We start from the raw sequence: 20,617 nt of genomic DNA on the forward strand, positions 1-20,617 counted from the left end.
GTTTTGTGCAACCGATTTTGATTTTATGGACACGTTAACTTGGAAAATCTTAACTTAAGGTGCTTTGTGCAACCGGCCCCCAGGAGATGACATTTAAACCGTTAAAAAAAAAAAAAAAAAAAAAAAAAAAATCTGAAATGGTGCTGCTGACCGTCCTTGAATGTTGTAAACTTTGTCGGCGAAGGGGCTGACGATGATCTGCGGCCGGCGGCCCCTCTGGTAGTGGCGAGTCATCAGCTCCTGCAGCACGGTCTCGTCTTTGTAGTTGTCACAGCAGTAGGTCTTCATGAAGCCGCCCAGACAGCACTCCACAGCCAGAGCCAGAGCAGAGTCCTTCAGCGTGATGCACGCTCCTGCATGAGAGCACAGGCAACACGCAGCCTCAAGCACACAGGTGCACCAACTCTTCAAACAGCAACAAGATATGACAGTGGAATCCGCTTAGAGCAGTGTTTTCTCAAACTTTTTCAGACCAAGGACCACTTAACCAATAAACCAAAAAAACTCGGGGACCACCTAACTCCCAAAACATCCCCCAAAACAATAGGCCTACTACTTCCAACTGTAAATGACAAATTACAGGCTAATTAAATGACAAATAGCATTAAGGCTGTAAAATTAAATCACATATTTGGCTTCCCACAATTATGAAAACCGATAACAAGATAACCGATATAAAATATACTGTATATATAATTTATTTTAGTTAGTCCATTGACCTTTTTTTTTTTACATTTATTTTTCCTTTTCAGTTCAAATATAGCCTATTCAAAGTTCAAAGAAAGTTTTTTCAAGTTCAATAAATGCACAATGTTGCCAAAGTCAAATAGGCTATCTGTTGCCATCTTAAAGTAGCATTCAGTTTTTGTGTTCAAATAAGTGTTAACTGGCTCTATATTCGGACAGCAATCACTGAAATAGTGTGTTTGGTCAGTAACTTGGATGTATCTACGCAATCGTAAGTCGTAGAGACTCACAGGTGGCAGCATTGGATTTGGGGTGAAAAAATACATAATAGTCCTTAATTGGCATTGTGATCGGACCTTCCCTTTCCCAGAAAATGTAAACATGTCTCTGATTGGATAGTGGGAGGTGTAAAAAAAGGGGAAAAAGATAAATCTACTCGCGGACCACTAGGGGGCGCCCGCGGATGACCACTCTTTGAGAAACACTGGCTTATAGTGATTGGGGACTGTATGTCCCCAATCATTCCTATACACATGCTGGTGAAATAATCCGCTTATAGTGAGGAATACTCTGCTTACAGTGATCATTTTTGGCCTTGTCCCACCTGAGAACAAGGGATTTTTTTTTTAACTACTGTAATTACTACTGTATTGTAATTGTATTTCACTTTTGTGTGTAACTGACATTTGTGTAACGGTTGTCTTGATTTGGGCGATATGGACCAGAAATTGATTGGTTCCTACACTCCTCGGATTGGTTCCTAGTTGTTTTGGTGAATGATAGGACTGTATACAAAGTTCTTAGAGATTGTGACCACCAAAACCAAACGTTTAGCTAACGCTATAGAGACCATAGAACATTTCACTCGGACCAAAACTTAAAAAAACAACACAGAAAAAATATTGTCTTCAAACCCGCATTCTTTTTTTACATTTTGGCCCGAGTGAAAATGTTATGCGATCTCTCCCGTTTCTAAATATATCTGTACCGTTTGGTTTGAACCAGTAAAACTCTTTTTTATAAGCATTTTACGAAATGTCGATGGGAAAATAAATGGCGGATGAAAATCTCTGGTACAGTGCTGAAGCAGGAAGTGACGTTCCACTTTGGCTCTCTATACAAACGTCACTCCAAGGCAAACAACAACAAACAACTTACTGGTTGCTTGGACACACACAGCTCTGAAAACCAAACCCCCAGTAACTGGCTCAACAAATACTGCTCGAATTACACTCTGTAAACATGAAGCATGTCGCACCTCCTGCTTTCACTTTCACAGAGTTAAGTTTCACTTCTGCTCTGCTGCCTGCCAATCCCCTGTGCCAGTGGGGGGAGGGGCGTGTCCTAGTAAATTGGCTTGTAAATCCATGACAGGATTGGCACGACAAAGCCAGATACAGGGCCCGCTTGCGCTGGCCAAAAATGGTTATAATGATCATCCGCTTATAGTGATCAATTTGACCCGTCCCAAGGTGATTTTGAACAACAATTTGAAATTGTTTTGAATGATTTGGCATCTTCTATTACTGTCAACACTAGTATTGCTGTATTCTAATAATATGCCATAAAGGTTTATTGAAATTTTGGGGAGAGCAAAAAAAAAATATATATATACGGTATATTTTTTTTCCCCCAATTCTTTTTCTGGCCTGGCGGGCCCGCCAGGCCTGTAGAATGGTAGGGGAAACACTGGCAAGGAAATGCAGCGAACACGTAAAAAGAACAGTAAAAAAAAGAATCAATAGATCCGTCACCTATTGGACCAATGGGCTTCTTGAGAAAGCGGCCCGCGGCGTGCGCCTCGTCGATGGCCCTCAGCAGGTCGGGAGCGTTTTCTCCAAACCGCTTCAGTTTGTTGGATCGGCTGGCGAGCAGCTGATTCTTCCGCTTCTGTTTGGCCTCCACAGAAACCTGGATATTCTTTTCCTCCAGCCTAGTCAACGTGAAGATAACTTGAACTTAACATTTGAATGGAGGCGAGGAGTGTAATGATCTCTCTTGATGATACATTTATGTGAAAGCGAAATATATTGTAGTTTGTACCTCAGCTTGTCCAACTCTTCCTTTCCTTTGAAGAGTGCCTGCTGTTTGTCCTTGATGTCTTGATTGAGTTTGGCACACTCGCGCTCCAGCTTTCCGAGCTGCTCTTTCAGAGCTGATAAGGTCCGCTGCCCTTTGGCGAACTCCGTCTCCCCCTCGCTGCTCAGGCTCCCACTAAAGCACAGTGGACAAAGTAGCATTTCAAAAAGATCTCTCATAGTGTTTCACTACTAAATTGATGAATTTATTATTAAGCGCTCAACCAGAAAATGGAGCCATGGGATGGTTGTTGCCAAGAGACTTATTTTGAGAGACTGGAAGTCCCCCACTCCACCCTCCTTTCAGCTGTGGCTGACAGACATGGTCTCAGTGGTGCGCATGGAGAGACTTAGGTTTCTGAGGACTAAAGGCCTAAACAGACTCGTCCGCCCGCCTCGAATTGGAGCCGTCTCGCCGTCTGCCGGCGCCAGCGAGCCCTACACTCTAGGACGTCACTACACCCTCCCTCCTGGAAAATGGCGGCGATTGAGTGCAAGGCAGAGTCTGAATGAAATTGAATGTAACATTCCCAATTCTATGTATTAAATTCTAAAAAACGACCCTCAACATTTGGGAAGGCTAAGCCACACAACTAGTTCGTTATAATCAAACATCATGCTTCGAAGACGACTTTACGACGACGAGGACGGTAAGGACAGCTGACGTCACGCACGTATCGTCGCCGCTGAGTCACATTTTGGAGCAGCCCCCGTCAGCCGACGGCGCCCCCTCCCCGTATGACGGCGCTCCACCCGCCGTCATACGGGGAGGGCGGGGCGAGGCTCTGACGGACGAGTCTGTTTAGGCCTTAACTCGATTGGAAAGTTCTCGACCATCTGGGATCCGTTTCTGGACTATTTAGGTGAGGTCAGAAACGGGTAACTTGTAATTTGTATATTATTGCACACGTTTACACAGGTTGAAAGCACCATGTTGTAATGTTTTTTGTTGTTTTCTTTATTTTGTTTTGTTTTGGTCTGTTGTTATTTTTTTTATCTCTCTTTTCTGTCTCAGTTTGAATTTGTTTACTTGCTTTCTTGTTTTTTGTTATTTTGTTTTGTTTTTTAATCATTTAAAATGGGTATGTGTCATGAATTGGATATGGGACTAAGTTTACGGGGTGGGAGAAAATGTTTCCTTTCAGATTGGACAATGTCACATTGTATGTAACTTGTTTGATGATTGTTTGTTTTGGGTTTTGTCCCGTCTGCAGTTATACTGTTGAACTAATGTCTGAAAACGAAACAATAAAAACTATATACATAAAAAAAAAAAAAAAAAAAATGGAGGCCAGCTCTATTGCCAACTCCTCTCTGCCAGCCATGTTATTTTCGAAAATTAGAGAGGCCTAGGACTTCACAAAAAAGTTTTGTTGTCAAAAACTCTTGTCAGAATTCTAAACCAGTTTAGAAGTTTTTTGAGCCTACCTGATGTTTCTGTCCACAGGCACACACCGATTTGTTTCAATCACTCTTTTCTGCCTCCTTGGTCGGACAGAAACTATAGCTGGGTTTCCATCCAAATGTATCGCAACTTTTAATCGAATTTTCAGAAAGTCGGCAAAAGAAAATGCGAAATAATGCGCGTTTCCATCCACTGCTATTTTGCGAATTATAGAGCTGTCAATCACCTCGTGTTTGAGGCTGTGAGCTGCTGATCAGCTGCTAGACCCGAAACACAGCTCTGTTAAACACATCTAACATTATTAATTTAAACTTTCTTGATGATCTACAAGTAGACAAAGGTACCATAACACCATTTCTGGATTACCAGGTGCGACTCGGCAAACTAACGTTATAATCCCAACCCGATCTCCCAAAAAATTGTAAAATAGCAACGTTTGTGGACCAACGTTGCTATGTTACAATTTCGGCTCCGAAATTGTAAAATGGTAATCCACGGAGCAGATAGTAAGTGAATACAATTTCATTCAAGTCTAGAAGTGAGTTGCCTTAAAGTTAATATCCCAGTCTTCTGTTTACCACGGCGGGTATTGTGCTGCGCGTACCATTATTTACCGTGTGTAGCCCTATTGTGTGGAGGCTACACAGCATGTCATGTTTTGCAGTGATCAAGGCAAACTGTGTTGTTTTTGAATGGAGAGACAACGGAATATCGCTCAAACTGTTTCCACCGCACGTTTCGCATTTTCCTTTTATCGATACACCCGACTTTTCCGCCTCCCTCAAGCGTGAAAACTTTTTTTGCGATATTCGGAGGTTTTTGCGAATTAGGCAGCGTTTCCACTCCGTTTTTTTATGCGCAAATTGAAATTTCGCATCAAAACAGGTGGATGGAAACCCGACTTATGATGCCTGGAGTGAGAGGGGACTGGTTTCCATCAAAGACCTATACATAGATGGTCATTTTACATCCTTTGATCTACTGAAGAGGAAGTTTGAGTTGCCCGGCACAAACTGGCTCAGATACCTGCAAATAAGAAATTATGTTCGATCCAAGATTGGTGCCTTTGAAGCCCTTCCAAATGAACATGCTTTTTTTCGATGCCTTGCTGAGCCCTCCTCACTCCAGGCATCTCATCTCCAGATTTGTATGTCTGTTTGACAACTACAATATGGCCTCTACTGAGAGGATTAGAGAAGCGTGGCAGGGAGAACATTGGTAATTAAATGATTTATCTGACATCTTATGGGAAGATAAATCAGCGCCTTAAGGTTCATGAGGACCAATTCACTTTAAAAAAATTCAACCATTTGGGGCCCATTTCTAACATACCTTGATGAGGTTAGGGGAGACGGGTGACTCGCCTGGCCGGTTTCTCACGCTCCCCTTATGTGGGACTTCAGGCATAATATCTCTCACAAGCACATAAACACCTTATGTGGCTGGTAATTATGATGTAATATTGAATATTGATAATATGTATGTGTCTGAGCGTGTTTGTCTTTCTGTACATTGTTCTGAAAGATTTAAAATAAAATATTGGGAAAAAAATTAAGTGCTTAACCAATGTAGTATTGCATACTATTTCTGTCAACACATCTGATCCCGCTATTAATGCTTAGAAAACGTGTGGGCGTTGGGGTAGCGTAGCGGTAGATTCCCTGCCTACCAACACGAGGGTCGCAGGTTCACGCCCCTGGGTTACCTCCGGCTTGGGCGGGCGTCCATACGGGCACGATTGGCTGTGTCTGTGATGTGGGAAGCCGGATTAAGGGTATTTGTCCTGGTCGCTGCACTAGCGCCCCCTCTGGTCGGTCGGGGCACCTGTTTGGGGCGGAAGGGAACTGGTGGGAACAGCGTGATCCTCCCACGTGCTACGTCCTGCCGGTGAAGCTCCCCGCTGTCACGTGAAAAGAAGCGGCTGGCAACTGCGCATGTGTCAGAGGAAGCATGGTGCTAGTCTACGGCTCTCCCCAGATCGGCAGAGGGTGGAGCAGCGACCGGGGGAGCGCAGGGGGGAAATTGGCCAAGTACAATTGGGGAGAAAATATAGGGGGGGAATCTGAATTTTTTTAATATAATAATGCTTAGAAAACTTTATTGACAATCTTTCTTCTTCTTTTTTTAACCCACCTTGTTTTTGCCTTGTTGATCTTCTCCTGAAGAAGGTTTTGCTCCTGCTCCGACTGCTTCAGTTTGTTCAAAGCCCGGAAGTACACAAGCTATGGCAAACGGAAAACGACAACAACCACCGCTGCACATCACGTACACACTTGAAATATTCACATCTTTTCAGGTGCACGGGGACACATAAAACCAGGTGTGACCCATCACTCTAAAGCAGAGGTACTCAGGAGCTACATTGATTTTGTTTTTTTGCCATAATCCAAAAACATCCCTTTCCTCCCTGAAACCAGTTCGGTTCTGTTTGAGTGTCTCCTGCTCTTCGGCTCTTAGCTCTCCACCTTTCGGAAAGTGGGTACTGAACCTTGCGGGCTTTGTTTCGTGATTGGACCTTTTGAAAAAACAGTTCCTGGTCCTGTTCGATATTCCTCTCTTCATATGTGCATTTCTTACATTCTTTCGCCATTTTATGCTCATGCTAAGCTAGTTTTCCCAGTGTGACAGAGTTTGCACTTGTTTCGCGCACCTGCAAACGGAGCGCGAGACCTGAGATCAATTGTGATTGGTTGCTCAGAAGATTGAGCATTTGGGGCATAATTGATTGATGTGACTTGAGACGGAGAATGAAATATTGATTAATTCTGCTGACCTTTTTTTTGCAGGACTTAAACATGTGTGGCTCTAGAGCCTCGGGTTGAGTATCACTGCTCTAAAGTACGCTAGAAGTACCTCCTGCTCTTTGTGGGCTTTGCTGTTGGCCTTCACTTGTTCTCTCAGCTTGAGGTTGTCTTCTGTCAGAGACTCCTGCTCCTCTCTGAGACTCTCAATGCTGTGTTTGACCTTCTGCAGCTTCTTCTCCACTTGTATGACCTTCGTCTGGGTGAGAGAGAGAAATGGGAGAAAGCACATAAACATTTGATCCTGCCACGTGCTACGTCCTACGGGTGAAGCTCCCCGCTGTCAGGTGAAAAGAAGCGGCTGGAAACTGCACATGTGTAGGAGGCAGCATGGTGCTAGTCTGCGGCTCTCCCCAGATCGGCAGAGGGTGGAGCAGCGACCGGGGCAGCAAGGGGGGAATTGGCCAAGTACTGTACAATTGAGGGAGAAAATGGGGAAAAATCTGAAAAAACAAAATAACTAGAACGACCGCACCGCAGATTTATGCCTCCGCCATTAGTTCATTCTTAGGAATCGTGTTCGTGAGGTCACAGTGACCTTGAACTTTGACCACCAAAATGTAATCAGTTCATCCTTGAGGCCAAGTTAATGTTTGAGACAAATTTGATGAAATTCCGTCGAGGCATTCCTGAGATATGGCGTTAACAAGCTTGAAAATGGCGTTGGAGAGGTCACAGTGACCTTGAGCTTTGATCACCAAAATGTAATCCGTTCATCCTTGCGTCCAAGTCGACATTTGAGCCAAATTGGAAGAAGTTCCATCAAGCCGTTCTTGAGATATCGCTTTAACGAACTTGGGAATGGCATTCGTGAGGTCACAGTGACCTTGACCTTTGACCACCAAAATCGAATCAGTTCATGCTTGAGTCCAAGTCGATGTTTGAGGCAAATCTGATTACATTCCGTCAAGGCATTCCTGAGATATCGCGTTAACAAGCTTGAAAATGGAATTTGAGAGGTCACAGTGACCTTGACCTTTGACCACCAAAATCGAATCAGTTCATGCTTGAGTCCAAGGCGATGTTTGAGGCAAATTTTATGAAATTCCGTCAAGGCATTCCTGAGGTATCACGTTAACAAGCTTGAAAATGGCGTTCGAGAGGTCACAGTGACCTTGACCTTTGACCTTTGACCACCAAAATCTAATCAGATCATCCTTGAGTCTAAGGGGCCCTTTACACGAGGACAGTTTCTGGAAGAAACGACACAATAGCGTTTCCTTCACACCTTTTCCTTCACACCCTCTCCCTGTTTACATGAGCGCTGTTGAATTTTTAAAACGCCGTAATGTACATGCCAGGTCGCTAGGTGGCAGTGTGATGGTCAACGGGGCGTTGTTCGTCGCTCCACAACTTGGAGAGTGCCGGGTCAGCCTATAAATACTTCGGTGACTTCATTTTAAAACACTTCTCTCACAGCAGCGGTAAACTTTGAACAGAATTATAGCCATGGCGAAAGCTAAAAGCAAGTCCGACATCAACAACATCAACAACATCAGCAACATCAACGAGAGCACAACCGTAAGATCCATGTCTGCTTCTCTTCGTGTTGTTTTCCTGACTGATGTTGTTGTGTAACTCGCGCACGGCTATGACGTAATCGCGTGTGCCGCGTGTGCCGGCACGTCAGAGTTCCTGAAATGAGCCGTGTCAAAGCGATTACATGGAAGCGCTCAGCGGGGAGCGTCACCAAGAATTCCACTCTGGAGGGTGGTTTGAAAATGTGTCGTTTCCTAAGCGCAAATTCGCCGTCGCCGTCTAAAAGGGAGGCACTAACGATACAATAATTCCCCGTCACCATAGGAAACCGTCCTCGTGTAAAGTGCCCCTTAGTCGATATTTGAGGGAAATTTGATGAAATTCTGTCAAGGGCGTTCCTCAGATATCGCGTTAACGAACATTGGACGGACGGACGGATGTGCGTACGGACAACCTGGATCCATAATGGCTCCAGCCTGGCTATCGCTGGAGAAGGCATACAAATAAAATAAACCTTTGAAGACAAAGCGTAAAAACAAACACTTGCATGTACTGTGCAAGTGTTTGTCAGTGGAAGACATGTAAACATGTAAAGCAAGTACAGTATGCAGGTGGTGGTTAAAGGGCTCCAGCAGTCAGCACAGAGAGTGAACACAAGAGGAATAGTTCAGTCTCACCTGACAGAGCTGAAGGTTATCTTGGTGTTTGCAGGAATTCTCTTCCTTGTCAACCTCCTCCTTTATCTGCTGCACCAGCTGCTCCTTTTCTCTCACCTGCAAATGATTGAAAACGCCGGTCATGAAAGTGCAGCTACTGCAGCACATAGGCCTACTGCAGCACATAGGCCTACTGCAGCACATAGGCCTACTGCACATAGGCCTACTGCACATAGGACTACTGCACATAGGCCTACTGCACATAGGCCTACTGCAGCACATAGGCCTACTGCAGCACATAGGCCTACTGCAGCACATAGGTCTACTGCAGCACATAGGCCTACTGCACATAGGCCTACTGCAGCACATAGGTCTACTGCAGCACATAGGCCTACTGCAGGTGAGCTCTCTCTCTCTCTCTCTCACACACACACACACACACACACACACACACACACACACACTTCGAGGGGGAATTCTTCTTCAATGGGCAACAGATGAACTCTTACCAGACACCATGCCATTTTCTTCTTCAGATTCTCCAAAGCCACCTTCATCTCGCTGAAGGACGCCAGGTTCTCAAAGCGCTCTTTTTTCTGCAGAAACTCTTGCTTCAGGTCCTTGAGGCACTGAACACAAACATTTGTGACGTTTGATTTGATTCCGGGGTAAAAAGATGCATAAGCTACAATGTTAAATTATCCACACACAAAAAAGCACGGACGCACTGAAAACACTCGCAGTTCCCATTGTGGTCCTGGGAACTAAACGCGACACAAATGGACAAATCATTCTCTAATCCCATTCACTTTTCTTAGATGATGACATTGATAAATTATCAATAATTTCCACTGCCTTGTAGCAGACAGATGCAGCGACTTTGGATTGCCAGCTGATCCTCGACAGGTCGCTGACAGGGCCCATCAGATCCTTAGCAGATTAAACACAAAGATAACGGAAACTTAACTTAACCCAATTCAACCTCTTAAAGGATGGCTTTACCGCTAATCAACCCACTTTGTATCATTCATAATCTGGGTAATATAAGCACATGGGCAGTGTTTACCTTCTCTCTGTGTTTTCCTCGCAGAGATCTCCCATTTCCTCCTCTGGCAAAGCGCTCCGTTCTGAGACCGTTTTACGTCACAACGCATCCGAACGGAGCTGCGGAGAAGTTCTGCTGGAGAGGCAGAATCTGCTCCGAGGGCGGCTGTTATTGTTTCTTTGTATTTTTTAAGTATGCGCACATCCCAAGCCTTAATGACTTGCAGCTGGTGCGGGCGGAGTTTCTGCCTGACAGGAGCAGGAGCATTTTCTCCGTGAGGTAAACAGAGAGAGAAGGTAAAACACTGCCCATGTGTTTATATTAGCGAGATGATATGATACAAAGCCATCCTTTGATAAACCACATAGACAGCAGTGGTTCCTCACCTGCTCCGCAAGCATTGTCCTTTATCCCCCATTAGTGCTAATTTTAATTTATCCTGGTTGCTACTCCACCCTCTGCCGATCTGGGGAGAGCCGAAAACTGGCTCCATGCTTCCTCCGAGACATGGGCAGTTAGCCAGCCGCTTCTTTTCACCTGACAGGGGAAGCTTCACTGGTAGGACATAGCACGTGGGAGGATCACGCTATTCCAACGAGTTCCCCTCCCTCCGAACAGGCGCCCCGAACGACCAGAGGAGGCACCACTTCAGTGACCAGGATATTGCATGTTTTGGTGTGGGGTTCCTATATGAAGGAAACCCCCGAACATGCAAACTCCACACAGAAAGGGGGAGAACATCCAAACTCCACACAGAAAGGCCCTTTTGACGACCCCACCCGGGCGGTGGGCACTTGAGGACATGCGGACGGGCACGCATTCCTTCAGCGTTCACAGCGTCCCAGGTGGGAATCGAACCCAGGACCTTCGAGCTGTGAGGCGACAGCGCTTACTACTGCACCACCGCACCACCGTACCCCCCCCCCCCCCCCAGACAACAGTTTTTACATACACAATAACCCTGAGGAGTAGGCTTGGGCCGATTTTCAGAACTATCACAATATTTGGGAAATATCACGATTTTGAAAATATAATTTCAGAGGCTGTAACGGACTCAGTTTTAAAGCCAGCGTGAAGTTTCTGGTATCATATGAAGACTAGAACTTCCCTCCACCTGCTCTCTTGTAACGGTTTAAATGCTAAGAGAAACACAGTACCTCCTCTTGTCTCTCCACCTGCTCTCTTGTAACAGTTTAAATGTTAAGAGAAACACAGTACCTCCTCTTGTCTCTCCACCTGCTCTCTTGTAACAGTTTAAATGCTAAGAGAAACACAGTACCTCCTCTTGTCTCTCCACCTGCTCTCTTGTAACAGTTTAAATGTTAAGAGAAACACAGTACCTCCTCTTGTCTCTCCACCTGCTCTCTTGTAACAGTTTAAATGTTAAGAGAAACACAGTACCTCCTCTTGTCTCTCCACCTGCTCTCTTGTAACTGGTTTAAATGCTAAGAGAAACACAGTACCTCCTCTTGTCTCTCCACCTGCTCTCTTGTAACAGTTTAAATGTTAAGAGAAACACAGTACCTCCTCTTGTCTCTCCACCTGCTCTCTTGTAACAGTTTAAATGTTAAGAGAAACACAGTACCTCCTCTTGTCTCTCCACCTGCTCTCTTGTAACTGGTTTAAATGCTAAGAGAAACACAGTACCTCCTCTTGTCTCTCCACCTGCTCTCTTGTAACAGTTTAAATGTTAAGAGAAACACAGTACCTCCTCTTGTCTCTCCACCTGCTCTCTTGTAACAGTTTAAATGCTAAGAGAAACACAGTACCTCCTCTTGTCTCTCCACCTGCTCTCTTGTAACAGTTTAAATGTTAAGAGAAACACAGTACCTCCTCTTGTCTCTCCACCTGCTCTCTTGTAACAGTTTAAATGTTAAGAGAAACACAGTACCTCCTCTTGTCTCTCCACCTGCTCTCTTGTAACTGGTTTAAATATTAAGAGAAACACAGTACCTCCTCTTGTCTCTCCACCTGCTCTCTTGTAACGGTTTTAATGCTAAGAGAAACACAGTACCTCCTCTTGTCTCTCCACCTGCTCTCTTGTAACGGTTTAAATGTTAAGAGAAACACAGTACCTCCTCTTGTCTCTCCACCTGCTCTCTTGTAACGGTTTAAATGCTAAGAGAAACACAGTACCTCCTCTTGTCTCTCCACCTGCTCTCTTGTAAATGTTTAAATGCTAAGAGAAACACAGTACCTCCTCTTGTCTCTCCACCTGCTCTCTTGTAACAGTTTAAATGTTAAGAGAAACACAGTACCTCCTCTTGTCTCTCCACCTGCTCTCTTGTAACAGTTTAAATGTTAAGAGAAACACAGTACCTCCTCTTGTCTCTCCACCTGCTCTCTTGTAACAGTTTAAATGCTAAGAGAAACACAGTACCTCCTCTTGTCTCTCCACCTGCTCTCTTGTAAATGTTTAAATGTTAAGAGAAACACAGTACCTCCTCTTGTCTCTCCACCTGCTCTCTTGTAACGGTTTTGGTGTGCTTGATGTGGATGTAGTCCCTCTTCATCTGCTCGAGTAGAGTCGCTTTCATGAAGAACTAAAGATGGCGTCAAATCAATATGTTTATTGGGACAGGAGGGGGGGGGGACAAATCAAGTTAAGAGACATTTCGATGGAGCATTGTTTTATTTTGTCTGATCCCCCCCCCCCCCCCAATTTCCCACCCTCTGCCGATCTGTTATGGGGAGAGCCGTAGACTAGCACCACGCTTCCTCCAACACATGCACAGTTGCCAGCCGCTTCTTTTCACCTGACAGTGGGGAGCTTCACCGGCAGGACGTAGCACATGGGAGGATCACGCTATTCCCACCAGTAAACTTCCACCCCGAACAGGCGCCCCCGACCGACCAGAGGAGGCGCTAGTGCAGCGACCTGGATACATACGCTTAGTCCGTCTTCCCACCCGCAGACACAGCCAATCGTGCCTGTATGGACGTCGCCCGACCAAGCCGGAGGTAACACGCGGGGGGGGCGCGAACCTGCGGCCCTCGTGTTGGTAGGCAGGGAATCTACCGCTACACTACCCGGGCGCCCGATGGAGCATTTTGTTGATTGAAAATGAGTTAGCAAATCGACATCTGTGACTCCAGCTAGATTTTTGACAGTGTTGATCTAAATGTGTGAAATTGCACTTTCACAACACGGAAAGCTTCTCTGAACACACAGTTGCACCGTTATCGCTCCTTGTGATGTACGTTGTGTTATCGCTCCTTGTGATGTACGTTGTGTTATCGCTCCTTGTGATGTACGTTGTGTTATCGCTCCTTGTGATGTACGTTGTGGCGTCGTACCTTATACTTGTCTGATTCACTTTTGGAATGCAGGAACTGTTTGCTCATTTCTTGGTTGAGAATGGAGACCGGGTTATCCAGCTGTAACACACAGAGCAAATTGAGTGTTGTGGCCTCAAGCAGTGTTACTAAGTAACGCGTTACTGCCCAACACTGTTACTTACTAAGTGACGCGTTACTGCCCAACACTGTTACTTACTAAGTGACGTGTTACTGCCCAACACTGTTACTTACTAAGTGACGTGTTACTGCCCAACACTGTTACTTACTAAGTGACGTGTTACTGCCCAACACTGTTACTTACTAAGTGACGTGTTACTGCCCAACACTGTTACTTACTAAGTGACGTGTTACTGCCCAACACTGTTACTTACTAAGTGACGTGTTACTGCCCAACACTGTTACTTACTAAGTGACGTGTTACTGCCCAACACTGTTACTTACTAAGTGACGCGTTACTGCCCAACACTGTTACTTACTAAGTGACGTGTTACTGCCCAACACTGTTACTTACTAAGTGACGTGTTACTGCCCAACACTGTTACTTACTAAGTAACGCGTTACTGCCCAACACTGTTACTTACTAAGTGACGCGTTACTGCCCAACACTGTTACTTACTAAGTGACGTGTTACTGCCCAACACTGTTACTTACTAAGTGACGTGTTACTGCCCAACACTGTTACTTACTAAGTGACGCGTTACTGCCCAACACTGTTACTTACTAAGTGACGTGTTACTGCCCAACACTGTTACTTACTAAGTAACGCGTTACTGCCCAACACTGTTACTTACTAAGTGACGTGTTACTGCCCAACACTGTTACTTACTAAGTGACGTGTTACTGCCCAACACTGTTACTTACTAAGTGACGCGTTACTGCCCAACACTGTTACTTACTAAGTGACGTGTTACTGCCCAACACTGTTACTTACTAAGTGACGCGTTACTGCCCAACACTGTTACTTACTAAGTGACGTGTTACTGCCCAACACTGTTACTTACTAAGTGACGCGTTACTGCCCAACACTGTTACTTACTAAGTGACGTGTTACTGCCCAACACTGTTACTTACTAAGTGACGCGTTACTGCCCAACACTGTTACTTACTAAGTGACGTGTTACTGCCCAACACTGTTACTTACTAAGTGACGCGTTACTGCCCAACACTGTTACTTACTAAGTAACGTGTTACTGCCCAACACTGTTACTTACTAAGTAACGCGTTACTGCCCAACACTGTTACTTACTAAGTGACGTGTTACTGCCCAACACTGTTACTTACTAAGTAACGCGTTACTGCCCAACACTGTTACTTACTAAGTAACGCGTTACTGCCCAACACTGTTACTTACTAAGTAACATGTTACTGCCCAACACTGTTACTTACTAAGTGACGTGTTACTGCCCAACACTGTTACTTACTAAGTGACGTGTTACTGCCCAACACTGTTACTTACTAAGTAACATGTTACTGCCCAACACTGTTACTTACTAAGTAACATGTTACTGCCCAACACTGTTACTTACTAAGTAACGCGTTACTGCCCAACACTGTTACTTACTAAGTGACGTGTTACTGCCCAACACTGTTACTTACTAAGTGACGTGTTACTGCCCAACACTGTTACTTACTAAGTGACGTGTTACTGCCCAACACTGTTACTTACTAAGTGACGTGTTACTGCCCAACACTGTTACTTACTAAGTGACGTGTTACTGCCCAACACTGTTACTTACTAAGTGACGTGTTACTGCCCAACACTGTTACTTACTAAGTGACGTGTTACTGCCCAACACTGTTACTTACTAAGTGACGTGTTACTGCCCAACACTGTTACTTACTAAGTGACGTGTTACTGCCCAACACTGTTACTTACTAAGTGACGCGTTACTGCCCAACACTGTTACTTACTAAGTGACGCGTTACTGCCCAACACTGTTACTTACTAAGTGACGTGTTACTGCCCAACACTGTTACTTACTAAGTGACGTGTTACTGCCCAACGCTGTTACTTACTAAGTGACGTGTTACTGTAATCGGATTACTTATTCAGTAACTAAGTAATGTAAGGCGTTACAATTTCCAAAACAGTAATCGCATCACAGTTACTAATCCAAGTAACGCTGAGGTACTTTTTTCTTTTTTTGCCTTATTTACGCAGAAAAACAAAAGAAAAACTCAGGAGAGTCCAGTGATTGCTTTGTTTATGTGTATATATATATATATAAATAAATAAATAAATAAATAAATAAATAAATAGATAAATAAATAAATAAATAAATAAATAAATAAATAAATAGATAAATAAATAAATAAATAAATAAATAAATACGCACACACACACACACACACACACAATTGCGCACACTGGCCTCAAGGCACCAATCATGACTATGAATGGAAAGAATATCTGTTGCAAAGAGGGAGTGATTTTGTGATATTGTGCTGGATTTAAAAGCCCAGAGGATGAAACAAGTTAATAGCTGCATTACCACTACATCAACCTCGACTGGCCCACATGAAAACCAGTGGAGGTTGAACATATCGTGGAAAGAATGTGACCCGACAAGACGTATAAATACCTGGATGTTAAAGTGGTCCAAAATGGAGGTCAGTTCTTCCCTCTTGCTGGAGATGAGTTGCCCTGGAACACAAGTTACAAGACAAACGGAGAGAGATTCAAACCACTGTCAACATGTAAGATAAGCATTAAAAAGATACGCGTCAAAACATTAACCGACGCTTGGCACGGCAGTCGCGTCGAGTATAGCCCGCGTCTATCTCACAGAGATGAAGCGGTCGGACGGGATGGTTAACCGCACTTCCCGGGAAAAGCTGTCCCGTTTCCCGAATAATTCAACAGCAAACCTGTGCGAAAAAAAGCCCAATCGGAAACTCCACCGCACCGGCAATCCCAGTTCAAGTTCAGGTCTGTTTTATTGCCACACAGCCGGGAATTTGTTTAAGTGCAGATAAAAGATTGCTGTGACATTTACGAGATGCAACAACCTCCAGTGTCGACAGTGGACATAAACAAAAGAGACAGCCGGTACGATGTGCAGCCGTGCCACACGCGTAAAACACATTCAGGCTCATAAAGGAAAAATCCTCACCTACAGTCAAGAATGTACACAGCTTGGGGGGACAGATCAACAGGTCTGATTAAAACGGTGTGCGTACTGTACCTTCCCCCAGTGTGCCTGGTGTATTTTAAATCTAGGCGAAGGCTACAGCCGGTGAACAAGTCAACTGTGACCCTGAAACACTTTCGGTACAATGTCAGCCTGTGCTACAACGTCTGCATGAAAAAATGTCCTGCAGCTCAACGCTGACAAGACAGAGCTATTGGTCATAGGTGCAAACAACCACATTTCAAAACAGTCTTGGTTCACAAGTCATTTTTGATCAAAACCTGGATAAAAACACGTTAATTCAATGGTTAAATCCTGCTTTCGTCATCTCAGAAACATTTCAAGGATTAGACTCGGCCAAAAATACGGAAACTGTCATTCACGCTTTCATAACCAGTCGATAGACCCTTTGCACATTGTAAAGCGCTTTGGACAAACGCGCTATATAAATGCAGTTCTCCAGATAAACCGCTTTTTGTGTTGCCAGTAGGTGGCGCTGTGCTGAGTTGCACAAAATTCGGCACTGCTCAATGTCGGGTTCCCAGCAGCGCACTCCCCAAGTTTGAAATCGATCAGATGAATGGCTATCGAGATAAACCGCTTTTTGTGTCGCCAGTAGGTGGCGCTATGCCGAATTGCACAGAATTCAGCTCCCTGCACTCCCCCCCTAAGTGTACTCCCCGAGTTTGAAGTCGATCGGATGGACGGTCCTCAAGATAAACAACTTTTTGTGTTGCCAGTAGGTGGCGCTGTGCCGAATTGCATGAAATTCGGCAGTGCACTGTGTCAAGTTCCCATCAGCGCACTCCCTAAGTGAAGTCGATCCGACCAACGGTTCTCGAGATACGCGAAGGACAGAGAGAGAGACTGAGGCCCTGTTTACACGGCGACGTTCCCCGCATAAAATGGCAAACTTTTTTAGCGTTAGTGCCTTCCTTTTACATGGTGACGGTGTTATTGGGGGGTGAAAACACAAAAAAAATTAAACAGGTCCCAGAGTGGAATTCTTGATAACGCTGCCCCTTACTGTTGCCGTGTAAAGTGGAGAAACGCAATTCCCCCTTCACCATGGAAGACAATGGTAGGACAATAGGAGCATTGAACTAGCCCAATACTATACAGCCTTATGGCACAGGCACAATGAGTCGCATTGACATTCAACAAACGTGATAACGATTTGCTAAAAACACATAATCTGCGTTAAGTGCCCCCTACTAACGTCACACATAGCCTATTAATCACTGTCTCCTGCATTGAATAATTGACAACAACTCACTGTCTGCGATGCATTTCCTCAAGTGAAGTCCCAATTGTGCTCAGGTCTTTTTTATGTTGCTTTACTGGGTTTTTATTCGGTAATCCAATCTGGAACAGTTTATTAGGCTACCATTGTGACTTCTGTGTCACTCTATCGCATGGAAAATTCATTTAAACTTTAATCACAAAGCTAAATCAAGCCCGTTAGAAACAGACAGAAAAGGGGAAGCTAGGTGTTTTTACCTTCAAAATAAAAGCCGTATTTGATAACGGTAAATAAAAATCAGGGTCGTCGACTCACTACATGTTAAAATGTACTTTTACAGTAGTTGTCTGTGTTCTATGTCTTCTGTGTAATTCGGATCACACACAAATGTGCAACGTGCATCAATAAGACTATTAGTTTATTTAATTACCATTATTGTGAAGGTTTTAACCAGAAGTTTCAATGTTATTCTGGTTCACTTGACGCTTTTGCGGCTTCAGTCGGCCTCAGTCTAACAGCTGTGCATGAATGCGAAATAAAAGGTGAGCACGCAATGCTAGTTTGCCGTTTTATGCAGAGACGGTTGTCGTCTAAACATGGCCTGAGAGAGAGAGAGAGAGAGAGAGATAGAGAGACAGACACTCCTGACATTATAGTGTAGATATTATTATTATTATTGTTGTTATTATTATAATATTATTATTATGACAGCCGAAACAGGGACGGCACCCGGGTAGCAGTATGGGTTAGCTCCCCAGCCTGCGTCTTCCGTGAGGAAGAAGCCCAAAAACCCACGAGAGGCCTTTTAGGAGGGCCATTCAAGCCGCAAGTGGAGACTGCAGTGCCACCAAGTACTGGTACTGCATGGTGTCCACTAAGATACCATCACCTCGGAATGAGATGTTTGGAGCGGGGGAGTCTGGTGCAGCGCACAGGTCGTAGACCTGGTGAGACGAGGGAGGAACCCGGCCGGGTGGCAACCCACAGAGCTCGGTCCCTCTACGTACCAGAGCCCTCTCCCTCCCCCGGTCCCGGCAGAGTAGTTCCGGAGCAGCGTATTGAGTGGCCCTGACCGCGTGACCACCTTCGACCCTCCCTATAGGGCTGACCGTGGGTAGCTACTGGGACGTAAGTTGGGGCTTGGCCAGCCCCGGCTGGGTCACCTGGGCGAGGGTGTATGATGTTGCGAGACCCGAAACATCCTATGACCCCAGGGTACATCACTGAGGATAATGTACGTCCCAGTTATGCATCCATGCAATGTTTTTTCTTTCTTTATTGTTATTATTATTATTATTGTTCTTGCGAATGATTGAGACTCACTCACACAAGGCAATCTTACCTCCAGTGGACAATCTCAATCAATCCTGACATGAACATTATCTATATAACGTATGTATTGTTGTACAAAGTCAGAAACTTGACCTGATTTGCTCTGCAGCCTACAGATCCACAGTACCTGATTTGCTCTTCAGCCTACAGATCCGGACGCCGTCACTTGAGATCCGATGCTCAATGGAGATGCAGTCGCCATAAACATCTCGTTTATAGGCGTCGGCTCCTCTGTTCCTCAGCTTGACTGTTACATCTGCAGTCCTACAGAACAGAGGAGAAGATGGTAGTTATTCTCTTACCAATATAGCACATTGGTAACGGAAACGTATTTACACCATTACCAACAGCACAATAATGCCACACATTGGTTTTCCATTGCTTCTTACCGTAAGAATAAACATTTATTTTGGTCTGTATAGAGACACTGCAGAGTGCGTCAATATTCAGAAACCACGCCCAACACGGGGGAAAACAAAAACTCCCCCTGCCCCCCAATCATGGCGTTGTCCTATGTCACGTGTTGCACACAAAGATCATAATATACGGAAGATGAACACTCCAAATTACTTGTTCCTTCTTTTGCTCGGGAGTACAAAAAAAACTTTAATTGGCGATTTTTTACATTTGTTGTCTGCGCAGCCCACCACACAACAGCTTTTAGTTATGTTTAATTCAAGGAAAATAACGCAGGTGTGTGCAAGTGAATGGAGAGCTTTCCCCCGTGATGGGCGAGGCCTATTTCATGCAGTGTCTCTATTGGTACTTTCTATAATATTGTTCTCTATGGCATTACACAGCGACTTACTTTTCACCGCTCATCACAAAATCCTTCAGCGACACCCCTCTGTTTGTGACAGTGGCCTTCCCACCAAGGCCGACAATTAAGGCAGTCAGGATGGCACTTTTCCCACCTGGAAATCACGTCATTCAGGAAAAAACAACAACAAAGAAATACTTCATTAAAACTCCATAGCCCTGTTCGGAATCGGTCGCTATGACAGAAATAGTGGACTATTTAGTGTGTCGCCATTTTTTTTTTTTATAGCGTCCGAATTCTCAACCGTTAATTTGATTCAATATTTAGTCCCACTATAAAATACCCACAATGCACAGCGATTTCTAGTGAACAGCGAATCAATGTACCCTACATTTTTCGCCGGTATACCACAATGCAATGCGGTTGTCTTTACCGGAGGAGAAGAAGAAAGTCGTCAGCTCGCGAGCTAACAAGCTTGTGAGCTACTTGACCAGCAAAGCTTGCTATTAGGAGACAGCACCATAGTTGACAAAACCACACGTGCATGCACGTAAATAGAATTTCAACTATTTATTTAGGATTTAGCAGTGAAAACATGCAACATAAATACTACCTGAGGACATCTCAATCTGCTCGCGAGCTCAGTTGTTTATGTGATAGTGGGCGCGGATTGCTTGCGTCACATGAATACCCGGCACAT

The 20,617-nt window shown here is 44.6% G+C and overlaps 1 protein-coding gene across 2 annotated transcripts in view; it reads right to left on the reverse strand.

Annotated features, from left to right (window-relative positions):
* smc6 (structural maintenance of chromosomes 6) overlaps positions 1-20,617 on the reverse strand; it is a 49,525-nt gene that overhangs the window by 25,600 nt on the left and 3,308 nt on the right. For both annotated transcript variants that reach the window (XR_014552516.1, XM_083632694.1), the window contains exons 4-15: positions 19,966-20,071; positions 19,285-19,421; positions 16,034-16,095; positions 13,449-13,529; positions 12,593-12,694; positions 9,616-9,735; positions 9,128-9,223; positions 7,024-7,170; positions 6,304-6,392; positions 2,731-2,901; positions 2,442-2,620; positions 152-353 (exon numbers count right to left, since the gene is read on the reverse strand). Coding sequence is in view for 1 of the 2 variants with exons in the window: in XM_083632694.1 (XP_083488820.1) it covers positions 152-353; positions 2,442-2,620; positions 2,731-2,901; positions 6,304-6,392; positions 7,024-7,170; positions 9,128-9,223; positions 9,616-9,735; positions 12,593-12,694; positions 13,449-13,529; positions 16,034-16,095; positions 19,285-19,421; positions 19,966-20,071 (1,492 nt within the window). In the remaining variant the exon portion in view is untranslated. The remainder of the gene's footprint in view (positions 1-151; positions 354-2,441; positions 2,621-2,730; positions 2,902-6,303; positions 6,393-7,023; positions 7,171-9,127; positions 9,224-9,615; positions 9,736-12,592; positions 12,695-13,448; positions 13,530-16,033; positions 16,096-19,284; positions 19,422-19,965; positions 20,072-20,617) is intronic.

The sequence above is a fragment of the Poromitra crassiceps genome (assembly GCF_964638095.1).
Source record: "Poromitra crassiceps genome assembly, chromosome: 3".
Lineage (NCBI taxonomy): Eukaryota > Metazoa > Chordata > Actinopteri > Beryciformes > Melamphaidae > Poromitra > Poromitra crassiceps.